The sequence below is a fragment of the Sphaerodactylus townsendi genome, linkage group LG07 (assembly GCF_021028975.2).
Source record: "Sphaerodactylus townsendi isolate TG3544 linkage group LG07, MPM_Stown_v2.3, whole genome shotgun sequence".
Classification (NCBI taxonomy): Eukaryota; Metazoa; Chordata; class Lepidosauria; order Squamata; family Sphaerodactylidae; genus Sphaerodactylus; species Sphaerodactylus townsendi.
This window is the reverse complement of record NC_059431.1, coordinates 39,327,193-39,341,631: the sequence shown is the minus strand read 5'-3', so window position 1 is coordinate 39,341,631 and position 14,439 is coordinate 39,327,193. Positions and strand designations below refer to the sequence as shown.

The 14,439-nt window shown below is 39.0% G+C and overlaps 1 protein-coding gene across 12 annotated transcripts in view; it reads left to right on the top strand.

The window, feature by feature from the left end:
• SSBP2 (single stranded DNA binding protein 2) overlaps positions 1-14,439 on the top strand; it is a 157,719-nt gene that overhangs the window by 91,204 nt on the left and 52,076 nt on the right. For 8 of the 12 annotated variants that reach the window (XM_048502966.1, XM_048502970.1, XM_048502973.1 and 5 more), the window contains exon 5: positions 4,110-4,199. The exons of the other annotated variants lie outside the window; for them this stretch is intronic. In XM_048502966.1, the coding sequence (XP_048358923.1) occupies positions 4,110-4,199 (90 nt within the window). The remainder of the gene's footprint in view (positions 1-4,109; positions 4,200-14,439) is intronic. 12 annotated transcript variants of the gene reach the window in all.

Here is a 14,439-nt window from a genome sequence, read left to right as displayed (position 1 = left end):
TCCTCTCCCCCATACCATTTTCCCGACCTGAAACACTTCCTGGGAACCATGATTTGATTGAGCCTTTTCAAGATCATTTATGACTTTAAAAACAGCACAGGTGGGGGAGGGGAGGTTCAATCCCTGTTTCTGTGGTAATCTAGCTCAGAATCTGGCTCCCTTGTGCCCGATGAGTATGCACTAAGCTTCCATTAAAAAAAAAAAAAAAAAAAAAAACCCTTCTGCCCTTAGAGGAGCTGTGTGGATCATGTACCCTTACTCCAGTGTTAGTGTCTCTGCATTTGTCCCTAACACAACCCTGCCTGGTCACAGCCAGTTGCATAGATACAAATTGTTAATCTTTCCTAAGCTTCATTTCCACAACACACCATAGGCCAGCCACCTCATAGTTTGATTTTAACTTTACCTAACATCCCTACATTGTGTTCAATAAAATGTTGTTTTCTGCCATGATGCAGTTCACACAACGCTTGTTCTCAAGGGATCTTTGCATTACAGCTGAGGCTTTCCCTAAGGATAGTTATGAGCTCAATGAAGTTCTGTCTTCAGTATTAAAAACAATAATTGGGTAAGAAAGTCATAATTCATTCTATATGACTATGTTCCTTGAAACATATAATCTAATTTCAAACAGACAGAAGTTCAAGAAAGCTTCCCATGATATGGGACTCTGAATTCTGATTTCAATGTGTTTATGAAACCATGATCCAATTTAAAAGCATAAATGCAAAACAGCAAGGTTCTATTGAATTTAATTTTAATAAGTGTACAGATTTTGATAATTTTGCTCAGACTATAGGTTATGAAACCTGTTAATGGTTTCTGATGATAACACTATAATGATATATTGATTATTTTACAAGGCACACTCAGAACATGTTTTGTCACTGAACAGTAGCTTTTTACCTTTCTTGGTCATTTGGTTGACTTTAATTTTTTGCTTCTATGTCTGACGAATTCATGAGATTGGCAGATGGAATTCAGATAATTATGACATAGCTTTGATGAAGTAAAATTTCAGAATACTGTGTTTTTCAATAAAATAAACTTTTTAAAAAGTATGCCAAGCAAAATTGCTCAACTTCATCTTGTGTATTAATTCTCCTTTTTAAAATCTGGCTGTATGGTTGGGGCAGTCATCTGTTTTCTTGAGGCTGTAGTCCAGAGGTAACATTTCTATCAAACCACAAGGGTAAAATTGAAACATTGTCCATAACTTTTGGACTCCACTATCTCACATACTATAAGATATAAGACTGTAGAAAACTATGCACCTTAATCATACCAGCACCAGAAAGAAATAATGAAGAATATAGATTCAGTATCTTCACATATCATTAATTGTTGACAAGTACAATTCATTGGATCTTTTCTCAGATCTGCTATAATGGAGCAGCCAGGCTAAGAGATGGCCATTTAAAAAATCCTGTGTATTCTGGACTGGCTATTGAAGGCAGCTGCTCATGTTCTTTCAACTCCTCCCCACCCCCCACTTGTAATCAGAGGGACTGGGGTGTCTTCAGAATGTTGAACCCCGTGCTTGTTGTTTTAGGGAAGTTGCATTTTTTCATGATAGTCCTATTCTAACTACAACTGGAGGAAGATGATTTGGCAGCGAACAAGAGGCTAATGGAATAGCCAAGAAGCCAGCGGTCACAGAATGAAAGTGCCACCCCTTGGTCATGGAACCCCTCAGTGGCCACAAGAGTTGCTAGGGCCATGAGCTGGTACTAGCTGCTTTATCCACTCTCAGCCCACTTTAGATTTTTACCTGGTATAATTTAATAACTAAATGTTTACTGATTTTCTTTATGCTGAATATTAGAGAAGTCTTACAAAATATGACCTCATTGTGTTTCTCCTCATCCACTCTTTTGTTTACCTTCAGGGGAAATAAAAGCATCACCTTATGCCAGCCTAATCAAATTTAGTTTTCTTATATTCTCAAAATTACATGGCACACTTCTTTAAGCTGGTTATTGTGCCAAAAGCTTGAAAATGGAATTTACAGGTGTGCATTCATATACTAGGTGCAAAAGTGACATCCAGTGGCCAGTTAAGTTAATTAGAAGTAGTATTCTATAGAGCAGATATTAAACACAGTAAATATTATAACACAGTAAATATTATATTAAACACAGTAAATATTATAACACAGTAAATCTTGTGTTATATGCTCATGGGCCTGTTGTATTATAAAATGCACAGCTGAGAGGTTAAACGTAACTCACAGTGGTGGGATTCAAATAATTTAACAACTAGTTCTGGTGGTGGGATTCAAATAATTTAACAACTGGTTGTTTACAAGCACCATTTTAACAACTGGTTCTGCCGAAGTTGTGCGAACCTGCTGAATCCCACCACTGAACTCACTTCTTAATACAACGTTGGATTCCTCTCTTTTTTCTCTTAGGCTCTCTACTCATTTTGATAGTGTTCAAAAGTAGCTGATGTTGTATTTTGCTTTACTTAATTTTTTTGGAGCAAAGAAACATTAGTTTAACAATTCAGTCTAGGACAGAGAATGTAGCAGAATCATGAACAAAATTATGATCCATATCTCTGATATAACTTCAGCTTTAAAATATAGCTAAATCCATCTATATTGCATTTTTAAACGTATTATTTCTTCAATTTTAGAAAATGCTTTAAAAGTTTTGACATCCACAGGAGCTTCTGGGAGGTCAACTGCCACCACTCCCATTTTTAGATGGAGAATGAAGGCAGAGACAGAAGTGGGGTCTTGCCCAGAGTCATTCAGTGGATTCATATAGAAGGCATTTGCTGCATGCTCTCCTCCTCCAACTTTCTGTTAAGTGAACCATGCTGGCTACTTGTCTGTTTATTCTGCATCATCAATGTGTATGGCAGGTCACGGAATCTAAGACTGATTGGTATCTGTATCTATCATGTCTGTATCATTGAATGTTTGACCTAAAGTCAGAATAAACATATAAAATAAATAAAGGGAGGACAGGGGTGTGGAGTTAAACTGAAAAAAATGTTTTCAGTCTTGTTATATGTACTTAGCCCTCTTCCCTACAGAAAATAAGCCTAGGGGAGTATTAGGAAGATTCACTGAGTAAATTGACTTTGAGAAGCCATTTGAAAGAAGTGATACAGGTGGTATCAGAAGATGTTTAGGGCAGGGAAGTTCAATACAAAAGGGACAAAAAGGAACAAATAGTAGATTTGTTCTGGAGAGGAGGGGTCTTTCAGACAATTCAGAGTGTTCTGCTGGAGGCACAGCTCTTCCCCTCCCATAAAGCCTGGCCAGAATTTTAAGGTGGGCCAGATATTGTACCTTTCATGCAGTAACAGTGGTTAGTGGGAACAGAAGCTGTTCCTAGCCTGAAATCTTCGTCATTCCTTTTTCATTTCGTTTCATAGTTGAGTTGTTGCCAGCAATAATCTAAAATAAATAAGTATTTTAAATGATCTGTTTGTTTACTTGGGAGAAAAGACAGGTGGCAGGGAGGAGTTCTGTCCTTGCATCCCCTGTGCTTGCTTCCCTGAGAAGTTGTTTCTTATAGTTAAAGGGCCTGGCTGGAGCAACATGGGGTGTAGCTTGGGGGACTGCTGCAAGAAGAGGCAATTGTTAAGAGGTTAGGACTCCTTTCCCCTTTGTATAAGCAGAATTGCCTTCCTTCCTTACATTATGTCACCCTTTGGATCCAAGCCAGTATCCCAAATATTTCTGGATCATATTCTGCATTTGGATTTTGGATGTTTTGCCTGGCAAATACTAACGCTTGTTGGTTAGCCAAATTCAATTTGAGGCTGAGCTTCAGTAGACCCATACCCAGCCAAATGGATGAACTGGTCTTCAGTTAACTAAACGAATATTGGGAATTCTTCCTTACTAACTGCCTTTCATGTGCAATTATAAGACCATTTATTCAAGCAACTTATGTTTGAACAAATAAAGTAACAGTTTTGCCTTATTATTTTTGATAGTGAGAAGTATTGATATAAAATTGAGGAAATTTTTGAAAAATGTCTTATAGAGAGTATTACTTTCTGCTTTACCACACTGTGTGGGAGGCAGTATCTTGGTTTTATGCCTATTGTGCAATGACACAGGTTTATTTTTCCTTTGTTCTTTTCAGAGCGCTGCAGCAGCTCCCAGTCCAGTGCTAGGAAACATTCCCCCAGGAGATGGCATGCCAGTAGGTCCTGTACCACCGGGTTTTTTTCAGGTATTCAGACAAATTATGATTATAGGAATTTAGGACTAAGAAATGGGTCCTAGCATTATTTGGTGCTGCTGCAAGACCTATTTCAGCTTATACCATGTATAAATGCATTGTATTTAAATATGACGTCTGGGGTGTTGGAAGGGAATTGGATAGGGCATCTCTGGTGAGTAAGGCAAAAGATTATCCTTTTTGAAGTGAGGAGTTGAAATTGTGAAGCAGTGCAAAATTAATCTACAGGGATGAAATATTAGATGTACAGTAACTTCAGAGTACCAGCAAGGTTGTGGTTTCTGGACTAACCTAAAGAACTAGTGCTTGCTTTACCCTTCCCATTAGCCTTCATTTACCTGAGATTGTATAATGTTGGTATCTCAGGGGCTAGCATTTCTTGTGGGAGACTGGTATCTTGAACTCCAAAAGCTTGAACTGGCAATATGTGTTCTTAACAGGAGAACATGATTCTGGCTACAGGTCCCTTCTTCATTGTTTGATGGTCTGCTGTTGTGGTTTAGATGGGTTAGGGTTAGGGTTTAAATGCGGTACTGGAAACTTGTTTTATCCTACGTTGCACAAGGACTGGCTTCCTGCACTTACGTGGATGGAAGTAGAAAATTGCTGTGACTAATTAAATCTGTTAAATGAGGAAAAAACATGATCCAAATGGTCATGATAGAGAGCGTCTTGTTCCTCAGAGACTGAGAAAAAGGCCAAGTCAGTGGGAATGCATGTTGGATTCATTGCTTGTTCCTGAATGAAGGTTTAGAGCACAGTTAGAAGTCTTGTTTCTATGTGTGAATGAGAGAGAGAAGAGAGAAGCATGCAAAGTTCAAAACAAGATATTTGCCTGGAGGGAAAGAATTTCATTAAGTAATGTCCTGTGTAATACAAGATAAATGCATATTGGTGACTGACTTTTTTTGAGCAGAGATGGAGATATTGTAGAACTATTCAGAATCAGTTGTTCCCAGGGTAGGTACAAATTACTTTTTAAAAAAAGACATAGTAGATTTTTAATTCAAAGTTTTAAAAATCTAACTTGTATTTTACATTTTTCAAAATTTTAGTAAATAGTGTATGCTTAAAAAGTAAAATCTGGTACAGTACAGACATGTTACAAATTTACACTAATATCAGCTAATTTCTCAGTTTTTATCAACGGTATTTAGTTAAAGGCTAGTTTTCTATGAAAGATTTAACAGGCAGAAACTGTTTAACTTTTGATGTTAAGAATATAAACAAATCATGTGTATATTATTGTGAGCTTCCTTTTGGATCTAGTGGCAAGTGGATCATCTCAGGCATGAGATCTGTTAACTTTATGCCCTCAAATCAGTTCCCCGACCTCTGCAGTATTCTCAGCAGTATATGAATATCTGACTGGAATGTTTAAATTTAAATTAGAGATTTGCGTGATCAATGTGTGTGATTTACACCATTATTCAAATCAATCTACACTGGTTACTCTGTGTCCAAATTGTGATATAAATTGTTCATTCAACAAATGTATTTGTTGGTGAACAATGTCAGTCTTCATTTGTACTTCTGTAAATGCTTATCATTGATTTAGTTAGTCAACCCTTAAACTGTAGACAAAGAAAAACCTTTCCTGGTTGCTTCTATCTGTCCCTGTCCTCTTCCTTTCTTGATGTGATTGTAAACAATCCATAGTTAAAATGTGAAGGTGGAATTTTACCATCAATTCAATAAAATAGGTTATAAACAAGTTAATTACCAAGCACAGCATGATAAGGAAAGCTGGTTATTTTGTGAGGGAATAGGAATTTGTTTTGGCAATCTAGGACATGCTATTAATATTAACATTGTAAGTCTAATGTATTTTAGTGTATCTTCTCATCTGTGTAGGATTTCTTTGGCACTCTGGTGGTTAACCCTTGGTTGGCAATTAGCCCAGTTTGGTCCATCCTTTGCTCAGTATGAAGCATGCTACACTATTTTTCTACACTTCTAAAGTAATATGAGACTTATTATGTAGCCCTGCATGCAGAGGACTATACAAATGATGTTCAATTTATGCTATTTTTACACATAAAGGTGGGTGTCAAATGAATTACAATCTTTCTCATCATGCTTCTGTGCAAAGGTTCTTGCATGGTTCTTTTAAAGGATTATGCACCTGATTGTCCGATGAGCAAAAGAGTCAGCTGCATTGTCTGAACTGGGCTCAGATTCAAAGAAGTTTGGTTCTTGTGTCTGCTTAGCTGATGCACGATATTGTTGTTTCCTTATTGGATGAGGTGTTTGTAATAGAATTCTTCTAAAGTTAAGGCCTCAAAATGGCAATTAAAATTAGAAGAGACAAGCAGTTGTGATCAGTTCTATTTCATTCATTGTTATTTCTGACTTCAAGCAGGCTAAATCCTACTACTATCCAGTATAACGTTGAACTGCTTGACATTAAGTCTGACATTCTTTCTAGTAGCTATAAGATAATATTCACAGTTCCTAAAATCTCCTTAGTCTCGTGGGACTCTTGTCAGTGTGCAACATGCACAGATTTATCATATAAATATGTTGTCTTCCATTTCCCTCAATATATTGATCTTTGTTCCAGATAAGACATTAAGCTGTGGACTCATTCTACTTGGGGAACTGTACCACATTCTAAACAAAAAGCTAGTCACTGCACAATGATAACACGGACTGAAACTTCAGTATGGTTGCACTAAAAAGAGAAACAATGAATAGCCATATAAAAAAGAGCAAGGCATCGACTGTCAGAAGGAAGAAAAATTACTCTCTCTGGTCAGAAGCATTTCTGTGGCCATTTTATTGTTGTTCATTTAAAGTTCGGAAAACAACCGAATTAAAGTACATACAGTTATTTCTTAAGATGAAGTGGTATCAAGTGTAAAAATGAAATTCTTGCATTCACCACTTCTATCAGTCTAGCACAGTGACAATGGTACCAGGTCCAGAGAACAACAGAGAGGCTCATAGAAAAAATGAATAACAGTGGACAAATTTGTGTCAAAGTTACCAGTCTCTTCTGACATGTATAATTGCAGAAAAAGATTGGATGTGTTCTGTGAATGATTCTCAATTAACATGGGTCAAAAGCAAACCCAGCCACAGCTGCATAGACTGTGTACATTGGGGGTCCCATTACATGAGACATGAAACATCAGTTGGGTTGCCTCACCCTAACCTATGTCTCACATCTGATTGGGATTCACCTTCAAAAGAGCGGGAGGGTTAATCAGCTGCAGAGCATAGCATGAGAGAATTTAACCCTTATTCCCTTCCATTCTGCATTGTTTTCAACAGCAGAAAATGGTTTCCAGGGGCCATTTGTCCAGTTCTGGAACCACCCAACCCAACTGGTATTTCATGTCTCATGTAATAAAACTCTTAAACTTTCAATAAGTGGCAGAAACCTCTGCACTGAGTTTTCATAATATTCAGGTGTTTTACAGACATCTGTGTTTCATGTAGATTCTCTGGTTGATCTTGATTTTCATCGCATAAGGAACTGGATCCAACAGTTCTCTTCTGTTCAGAGCTTTTTGTAGTCATGCTCCAGTGGGAAAGCCTCTTAATTAGCTGTAGAGAACAGGATCCCAGCCTATGTTCCTGTGTAAGAAAAATAGCTGTTTCACATGCAGAATCACTTGTACAAGGCCAGGAAGGTTCATATGCATAACTGTACATTTTAGCTTTGGAATCACAGCACCCAACCATATCAGCATCTACCAAATAGTTTTAAATTGCCTATCATTAATTACCATTCTCTTATTCTGTAATGTCTCATCTTCAGTGGGCAAATAAACTGATGGTACTCCTATGACAATTTTCATTTCTGTGTACTCTCTCTTTTTGTGCTACTTTTATGCTACTTTTTATGCTACCTTGCTGAGTGGAAGAAAATCCAGAGCAGCATTGTGGGGTACATTATTTTCTGAAGAAAAAGTACAGAAGATTCATTTTGTATATAAATGACAGGTAGAGCAGACATGTAAACAGGTACACATCACAGTTCTAGCATTAAAGCAGCAACCACACCCACCTGTCTTCTTACAAAGGAGACAGTCACTTTTGCAGGTTCCCAAAGGTGTTTCTTGCCAATCAGCGTACGAGGATCTGTAAGATGTTGTGTCAAGTCAACATGAAGTCCGAATGTACATAAGGACAGCGTGTTGCCAAACTCACACCCCACCCTTTCCTATCCTCCCATTTTGCATGTAGCACAGTGGAGGAATCCTGATTTACCAGTTACATCTGGCTACCTGTGATGTACAAATGCAAGTAAATAGCTAAACAGGAGCTCATTTACTCTCACACCCCAGGATACAACCATGGTTTGTGGGAAGAGAAGCTCATTTCAGTTAAACTGCTTTCTTGTATTTGTGCAGTACAAAACTGGAGTTAGTTTTAAATCAGTATTTTTTTTGTTATATATAAGGGAGATGTAGAGATACATGCAAGCTCAGCAAAAAGCTGGTTTGTGCACATTCTGTTTAATGCTGGCTTGATGTGATGTCCAAATGCAGCCAGAGACTTCTCTGTGTCTTCAAGATCCCTGCCACTTTAGAGCAGATGATAAATCAGACTTGCAGTTTAGAACTGTCGTCTCATGTTGCAATTGTAAAAGGCAAGAAACCAGATGACGAAAAAGCTGGAGTAATGATGAACTTGAATGATTCACGTGAAGACTGATATGTCTCAAACCATCACTTTCAGAAGTGCCGAGTTTGCAAAAGTATATCTGGTAATAGTTCTGGGTGTTCAATATATTGATCAGTAAGAATCATGAACTGATGTCAAAAATATAATTTTGGTATTCAGAGCTATGTTTCTGGCTCTGAATCACTATCCCTATCAGTATAAAGTTTTACAGATTACCTCCTAGACAAAAGTCTTGTGGTTGATCTATATGCTTTTTTAAAGAAGTAAGAACCACAGGTAATAAATAGCTATTTACTGTGCGCCACAGATAATGAATGTTCATTTCAAGTATTGTTCTGTTTGGGTGAATAGATGGAATAAACATTACTTCCCATAGCAGAGAAGATCAGAACAGAAAGCTTTTCAGTGGCTAGGAGGGTAGATAAGTAATATGAATCTGTCATCAATGTGATCATAATGACGTTGGCATAGTGGCTGTCATTCCCCATGGTCTTCAGTTGATACTTTCCTTTTAATTGGAATCTTAGATTGATGGTGTGTGTAGAGTGGGAAAGGGCATGGTTCACCTAGGGAAGTTTCAGTTGCTTCTGCTTCTGTAGTAATATTTTGTGTTCCATTTCAAATGTAATGTCTACATTAGAAAATAAATGAATAATATGATAGAATCTGTATAAGAGAGAATTAAGACTGAGTCCAACTACTGAACCATTTTTAGATCCATCACATTTCAAAAATCGTGCCCTGTGTTAGGACTGAACACTTCGTCTTGAAATAGTCATTGATAGTAATTTGAAATTGGTATGTGCTACCTGGCAGTGAAATTCTTTGACAGACCAGACTGCATCATCTAATGCACACATGTTTTCTAATTTCTCGCTGTTAGTGGTGTCATTACATTGACTGTTAACATGTCATGATAGTTTCTGTGAGGAGCTTTATTGGCTGCATAGCAGTCTCAAAGAACAAATTTGCAGGAACCTACAACAATGTGATGCAATGGAAAGCATCACAAAAATGCTGTTTTCTGTATCACATTTGGCAGTATAGGAATAATTGCATTTACATCATTGCTCTTTTCATTTGCAGATAGTTTTAATTGTAGAACTTGAGACTCAAACTCTTGTCCCATCTTCATTTTGTGTAAGACAGCCAAAGGACAAGGTCCAGTGCTTCTTCTCTCTCTCACCGATGCTTATACTTAAGAAGGAAGCATGGGGATGATGTGAAATTCCACCTACAGCCATTGACTGCCAAGGGATGCCAATAGAGGGATCCCCACCAACACTGGCAGATTTTGGGGGCACAGAAGAGTACAGCTGGAAAGGGAGAATGAGAATACCCTATGGACAAACTAAAGATCAGTGTTTTGGATCTGGCTCATCGTATTTTTTCCATCCAGAAGCAATCACGCAGACAATAGAATTAACTTTATAATTTACTCAACGGAAGCAGTAGCACTGTTATAATTTACTCAAAGGAAGCAGTATGGTACTTAAAGCTCTGAGAGAAACAGATCTTTCTTGCACATACATTTTTATTTTGTGCTGTTTGCAAGCTAGCGACTAAATGGCTTACCCTGGTGACTAGAAATCATTGATCTGCTTACAGTAATAGTTATGAGCTGTCTTCTTCCAAAATATGAATTGTATAGTTGATCATCACAGCTAGCAACAACCAATGGTATTCATAGAATGGTAGATACAGATGAGGACAGAAGTGTTGACAACAAGATTGAAAGTCATATTTTATATGTTGTTCTTATGTAAAGGCTGATGGAAAAACTATGTAAGATTGTCATGCCATCTAGTGGCTATTGGATTCTCTGCATTTGCCTTTAAGAGTAATGCAGACTTGTTGTGTTGGAGCTGAATGACTATTATAGTATATGTTCTTATTATCACCATGATATACTTACTGTAGTATATTAACTACAGTAAGATGGATTACAGTAGCTCTGTGGCCACTTCATTATTCCTGATACAGGCCTCTGAGATTACTAAACAGAAAGCTTAGGGTGAAGGCTGAAACACTTCAGCCATATATATTAAAAATAGTGATATGTTTTTGTGATGTCCTATAAACTAAGCTTTTCCTCTGCCTGAAAGATTCACCTGAAGTATCTTAATTTACCATGTTCTGAAGATGTCAGTAGTCCATTCAACTTGCTTACAGTGTAGATATATTTGGATAGTTCTCTCAAACTGAGCAAAGTTTATGTTCTTGCTCTCCCCCCTCTCACTGCAACTACACCCACCCAAACAATCTTATTAACCCCTAGCCACCACCTTATTCAGGCTTATCCAAGACAACTTGGGGAAATACAGAGAGCATAATAGCAAATAGTAAGGTTCATCTTAATTTTGCTGACAAAATGTAGCATGCTAACACAAAGTGCCACTGTGACTAATCAATATTAATCAGTTTCCTAATGTGATTTTTATTCTTGTTTGCTGTATTTGCTATGGTTTGTTGACTTATTGTCTGCAAACAGGTGTGCAAATTATGTGGTGGAAAAATATTGATACACTGATGAAGGATGGCTAGCACTTTAAGGATGAAATCTTTATCATCTGCAAAAACGTCTTGTGTTTCCTGTTACTCTTCCGAGTAAATCCTTGATTATTCAGTTCAATTCCTCTTCTCTTTATTAAAACAGAATGGCCCCATACTGGGAAGACAGCATGGTGTATTAGTTAGAGTGTCAGGCTGTCGTTGTGGAGGCTGAGACTCAGCTCTCCACCCTCACGAAGTTGACTTCATAATCTTATAGCTATCACATTTTCTAATTCTAACTTGCTTCACAGAGTAGTTGTGAGCATCAAATACATGGAAGGGCCATGAACACAGTTGTGTTACTTGTTCTTTCCCTCTCTGACAGCAAGATGCTAAGGGAAAAGGGCAGCAAGCAGTGGTTTTCCAGGAAACCTTGCATTGGTTGGAAATGAGTACAGACCTGAGGGGAAAAAAGCTGGGAAACTATTTTGCGGAAATGTACATATGAATGTAGGGTTCTTACTGTGCAAAAATGCTATTTGAGGGGTGGATCCAGCCATCATTTCCTCTGTTAAAAAAAGGAGAGGGGTCTCTTTTGACCTCTAGAAAGGCTATGCAGGGGGGCATTATGGGACCTGCATGGACAAAAGCTTGTGCGGGATGGGAGAAGGGAAGTGGATGAAAGTGAGAGGGAAATCCAGTGAAACCAAACCTTGGAAAGTGAGAGGGAAATCCAGTGAAACCAAACCTTGCCAATGGTTGTGGCAGAATTGAAAGTCTTCTTAGGAGCAGCATCATGAAGGATTTTTTCCTCCTGTTCAACAAAGGCAGCCTAGAGAAAATGCCATCCGATTTTCTATTAGTCAGCCGTTTTTCAGCACTTTTCCAAAGCTACTGTCTCCTTCAGGCTTTGTTTTCCCAGAACAAAACCTTGGCAATTGCTAGATGTAACAGATTCAAAAGATTACAGACTTGTACTTATACATGTAAATTTTATATCCTGCTGACTTCCAAAGGCATACTGTAGTTAACAGCCAAAATTCAAAGAAGGTGTTTATTCTTCCCCATTTTCCCATGCAGTTGTTACAAGGTGAAATAGATTTGCATGGCATCTACAGCCAAAACCACTTGTTTCAGAATGAATGCTCCTGCTGGTATATTTTTAAAGAAAGCTGTGGCTACTCATGTGGCTGTCTTATTGCATGTGTGATTACTGCATATCATGGCCATAAATGTGTTTTTCAGAAGCTCTTGCCAGCCTTAATTCAGAGTTCATTGCAATTCTACTAATGTGAAAGGACTTCACACAAGGATGCCTGTTGGCAGAAAATATGAAACAAAAAAAAATTAATGCAGAAATTGAATTTTTGCAGAAGTCTGACCATATTAGAAGCAAGAGTGCAAGAACATCTTTAAAAACTTCTTTTAAATGTGTCTTCTAAATGTTTGACTGCCACATAGTCTGGGAATATGCCAGACCCAGCAGTGTGGGTTTCTATTTTGTGAATTAATAGTCTACCCCATTGCTACTAAGTTTGGATCTTCAAGCAGTAGGGTATCAAACAACCAGTGACTTATTTCCCTAGGGACAGAGGGTACCCTCTGTCACTGGGCGCCACTGATCTGGTCATGTGGGGGGTGTAAAACACCCCCCACGTGACCAGGAAGACAGCAAGGCAGCAGGAAGTCCTGCTGCCTTGTCTTCTGGCACCCTCAGTCCCGCCCATGTTGCCATTGACATGGGTGGGGCCAAGGAAGCCAGAGGACCCCCCCAAGCCTTGCCCCCCTCCCGGCTGCCAGCTCTCCCCAACCACCCCTCCCGGCTGCTGGCTCCGAGCTGGCAGTCCCATCTGCCCTCCCTTCTGGGGAGGACAAAAGCAACTGGAAGGCTCCATGCTGGGGCCTTTGCTTTTATAAGCTCGGGGACATGGCTCCACCCCCAAGTTTATAAAAGGAAAGGCCCCAGCACGGAGCCTTCTAGTTGCTTCTGTCCTCCCCAGGGGCGGGGTGGGATGGGGTGTGAGGCCAGGGCGGGGAGTGGACCCCACCTCAGGCATAGTGGGGAGGTGCCCCGGGCACCATTTCCCCCCCCGGTACGTCCCTGCATACAACTCTCTTGCCTGCCACAGGAGGACTGATGTTTTGCTACTGTGTTACATTTGGAATCTTATGACATCATCTGAAGGCCTGAGACTCGTGTGTGTGTGTTATTTTCAGGAAGGATTTGTTGGATGCTCTTTATCCTCAGAAGAAATTTTATATTGCCTTGGCAGTTCACCTACCCTATCTCTGCATGCTGGTAGACTTGAGTAGTGTGGTGAGATTGCAAGTAGACATCTGTTACTTGCATTGTCTGTTTTATAGCATGAAAGAGAGTCATGTGGTGCTGAGAGAAGGCAGCATGGTGTAGTGATTGAGAGCATGTGGACTCTAATCTGGAGAACTGGGTTTGAGTTCCCACTCCTCCACATGAGTGGCAGACTCTTATCTGGTGAACTGGATTTGTTTCCGACACCCACTCATGAAGCCTGCTGGGTGACCTTGGGCTAGTCACAGTTCTCTCAGAACTCTGCAGTCCCACCTACCTCACAAGGTGTCTGTTGTGGAAGGAAGAAGGGAAAAGGAGTTTGTAAGCCACCTTGAGACTCCTTACAGGACAGAAAAGGGAGGTATAAGTCCAAACTCCTCTTCTTCTGCCACTTCAGAATTCATGCGGGGGACAGTCATTTGTTTGAAAGGGTTCTGCCATCAATATTACATTTCAGTTGGAAACTAGTATATTAGGGACGGGATTCGGCTGAAGTTCTTTACTCCAACATGTTAGATTTCCATAGCCTTGTGGCACAGAATTACTCTAGTTAGCAAATTCCCTGGGAATATTAAACTATTCTCAATGTTTCACTTGGCTCTAAGAAAGGGACTAGAGGGGGTTAAGTCTGTAGCTGACGCAGCAATGAAATTTTAAAACATTCTAGCTGATTGTGAAGAGCAAGACTTGAAAAACATTTTATAAATATGTAGCAATTATTTTAAGTGATTGCAGCTCTTTGCATATCTGCTGTGAAAATATATTTAAGAATTTTCTGGTGGGAGCACTTATTTC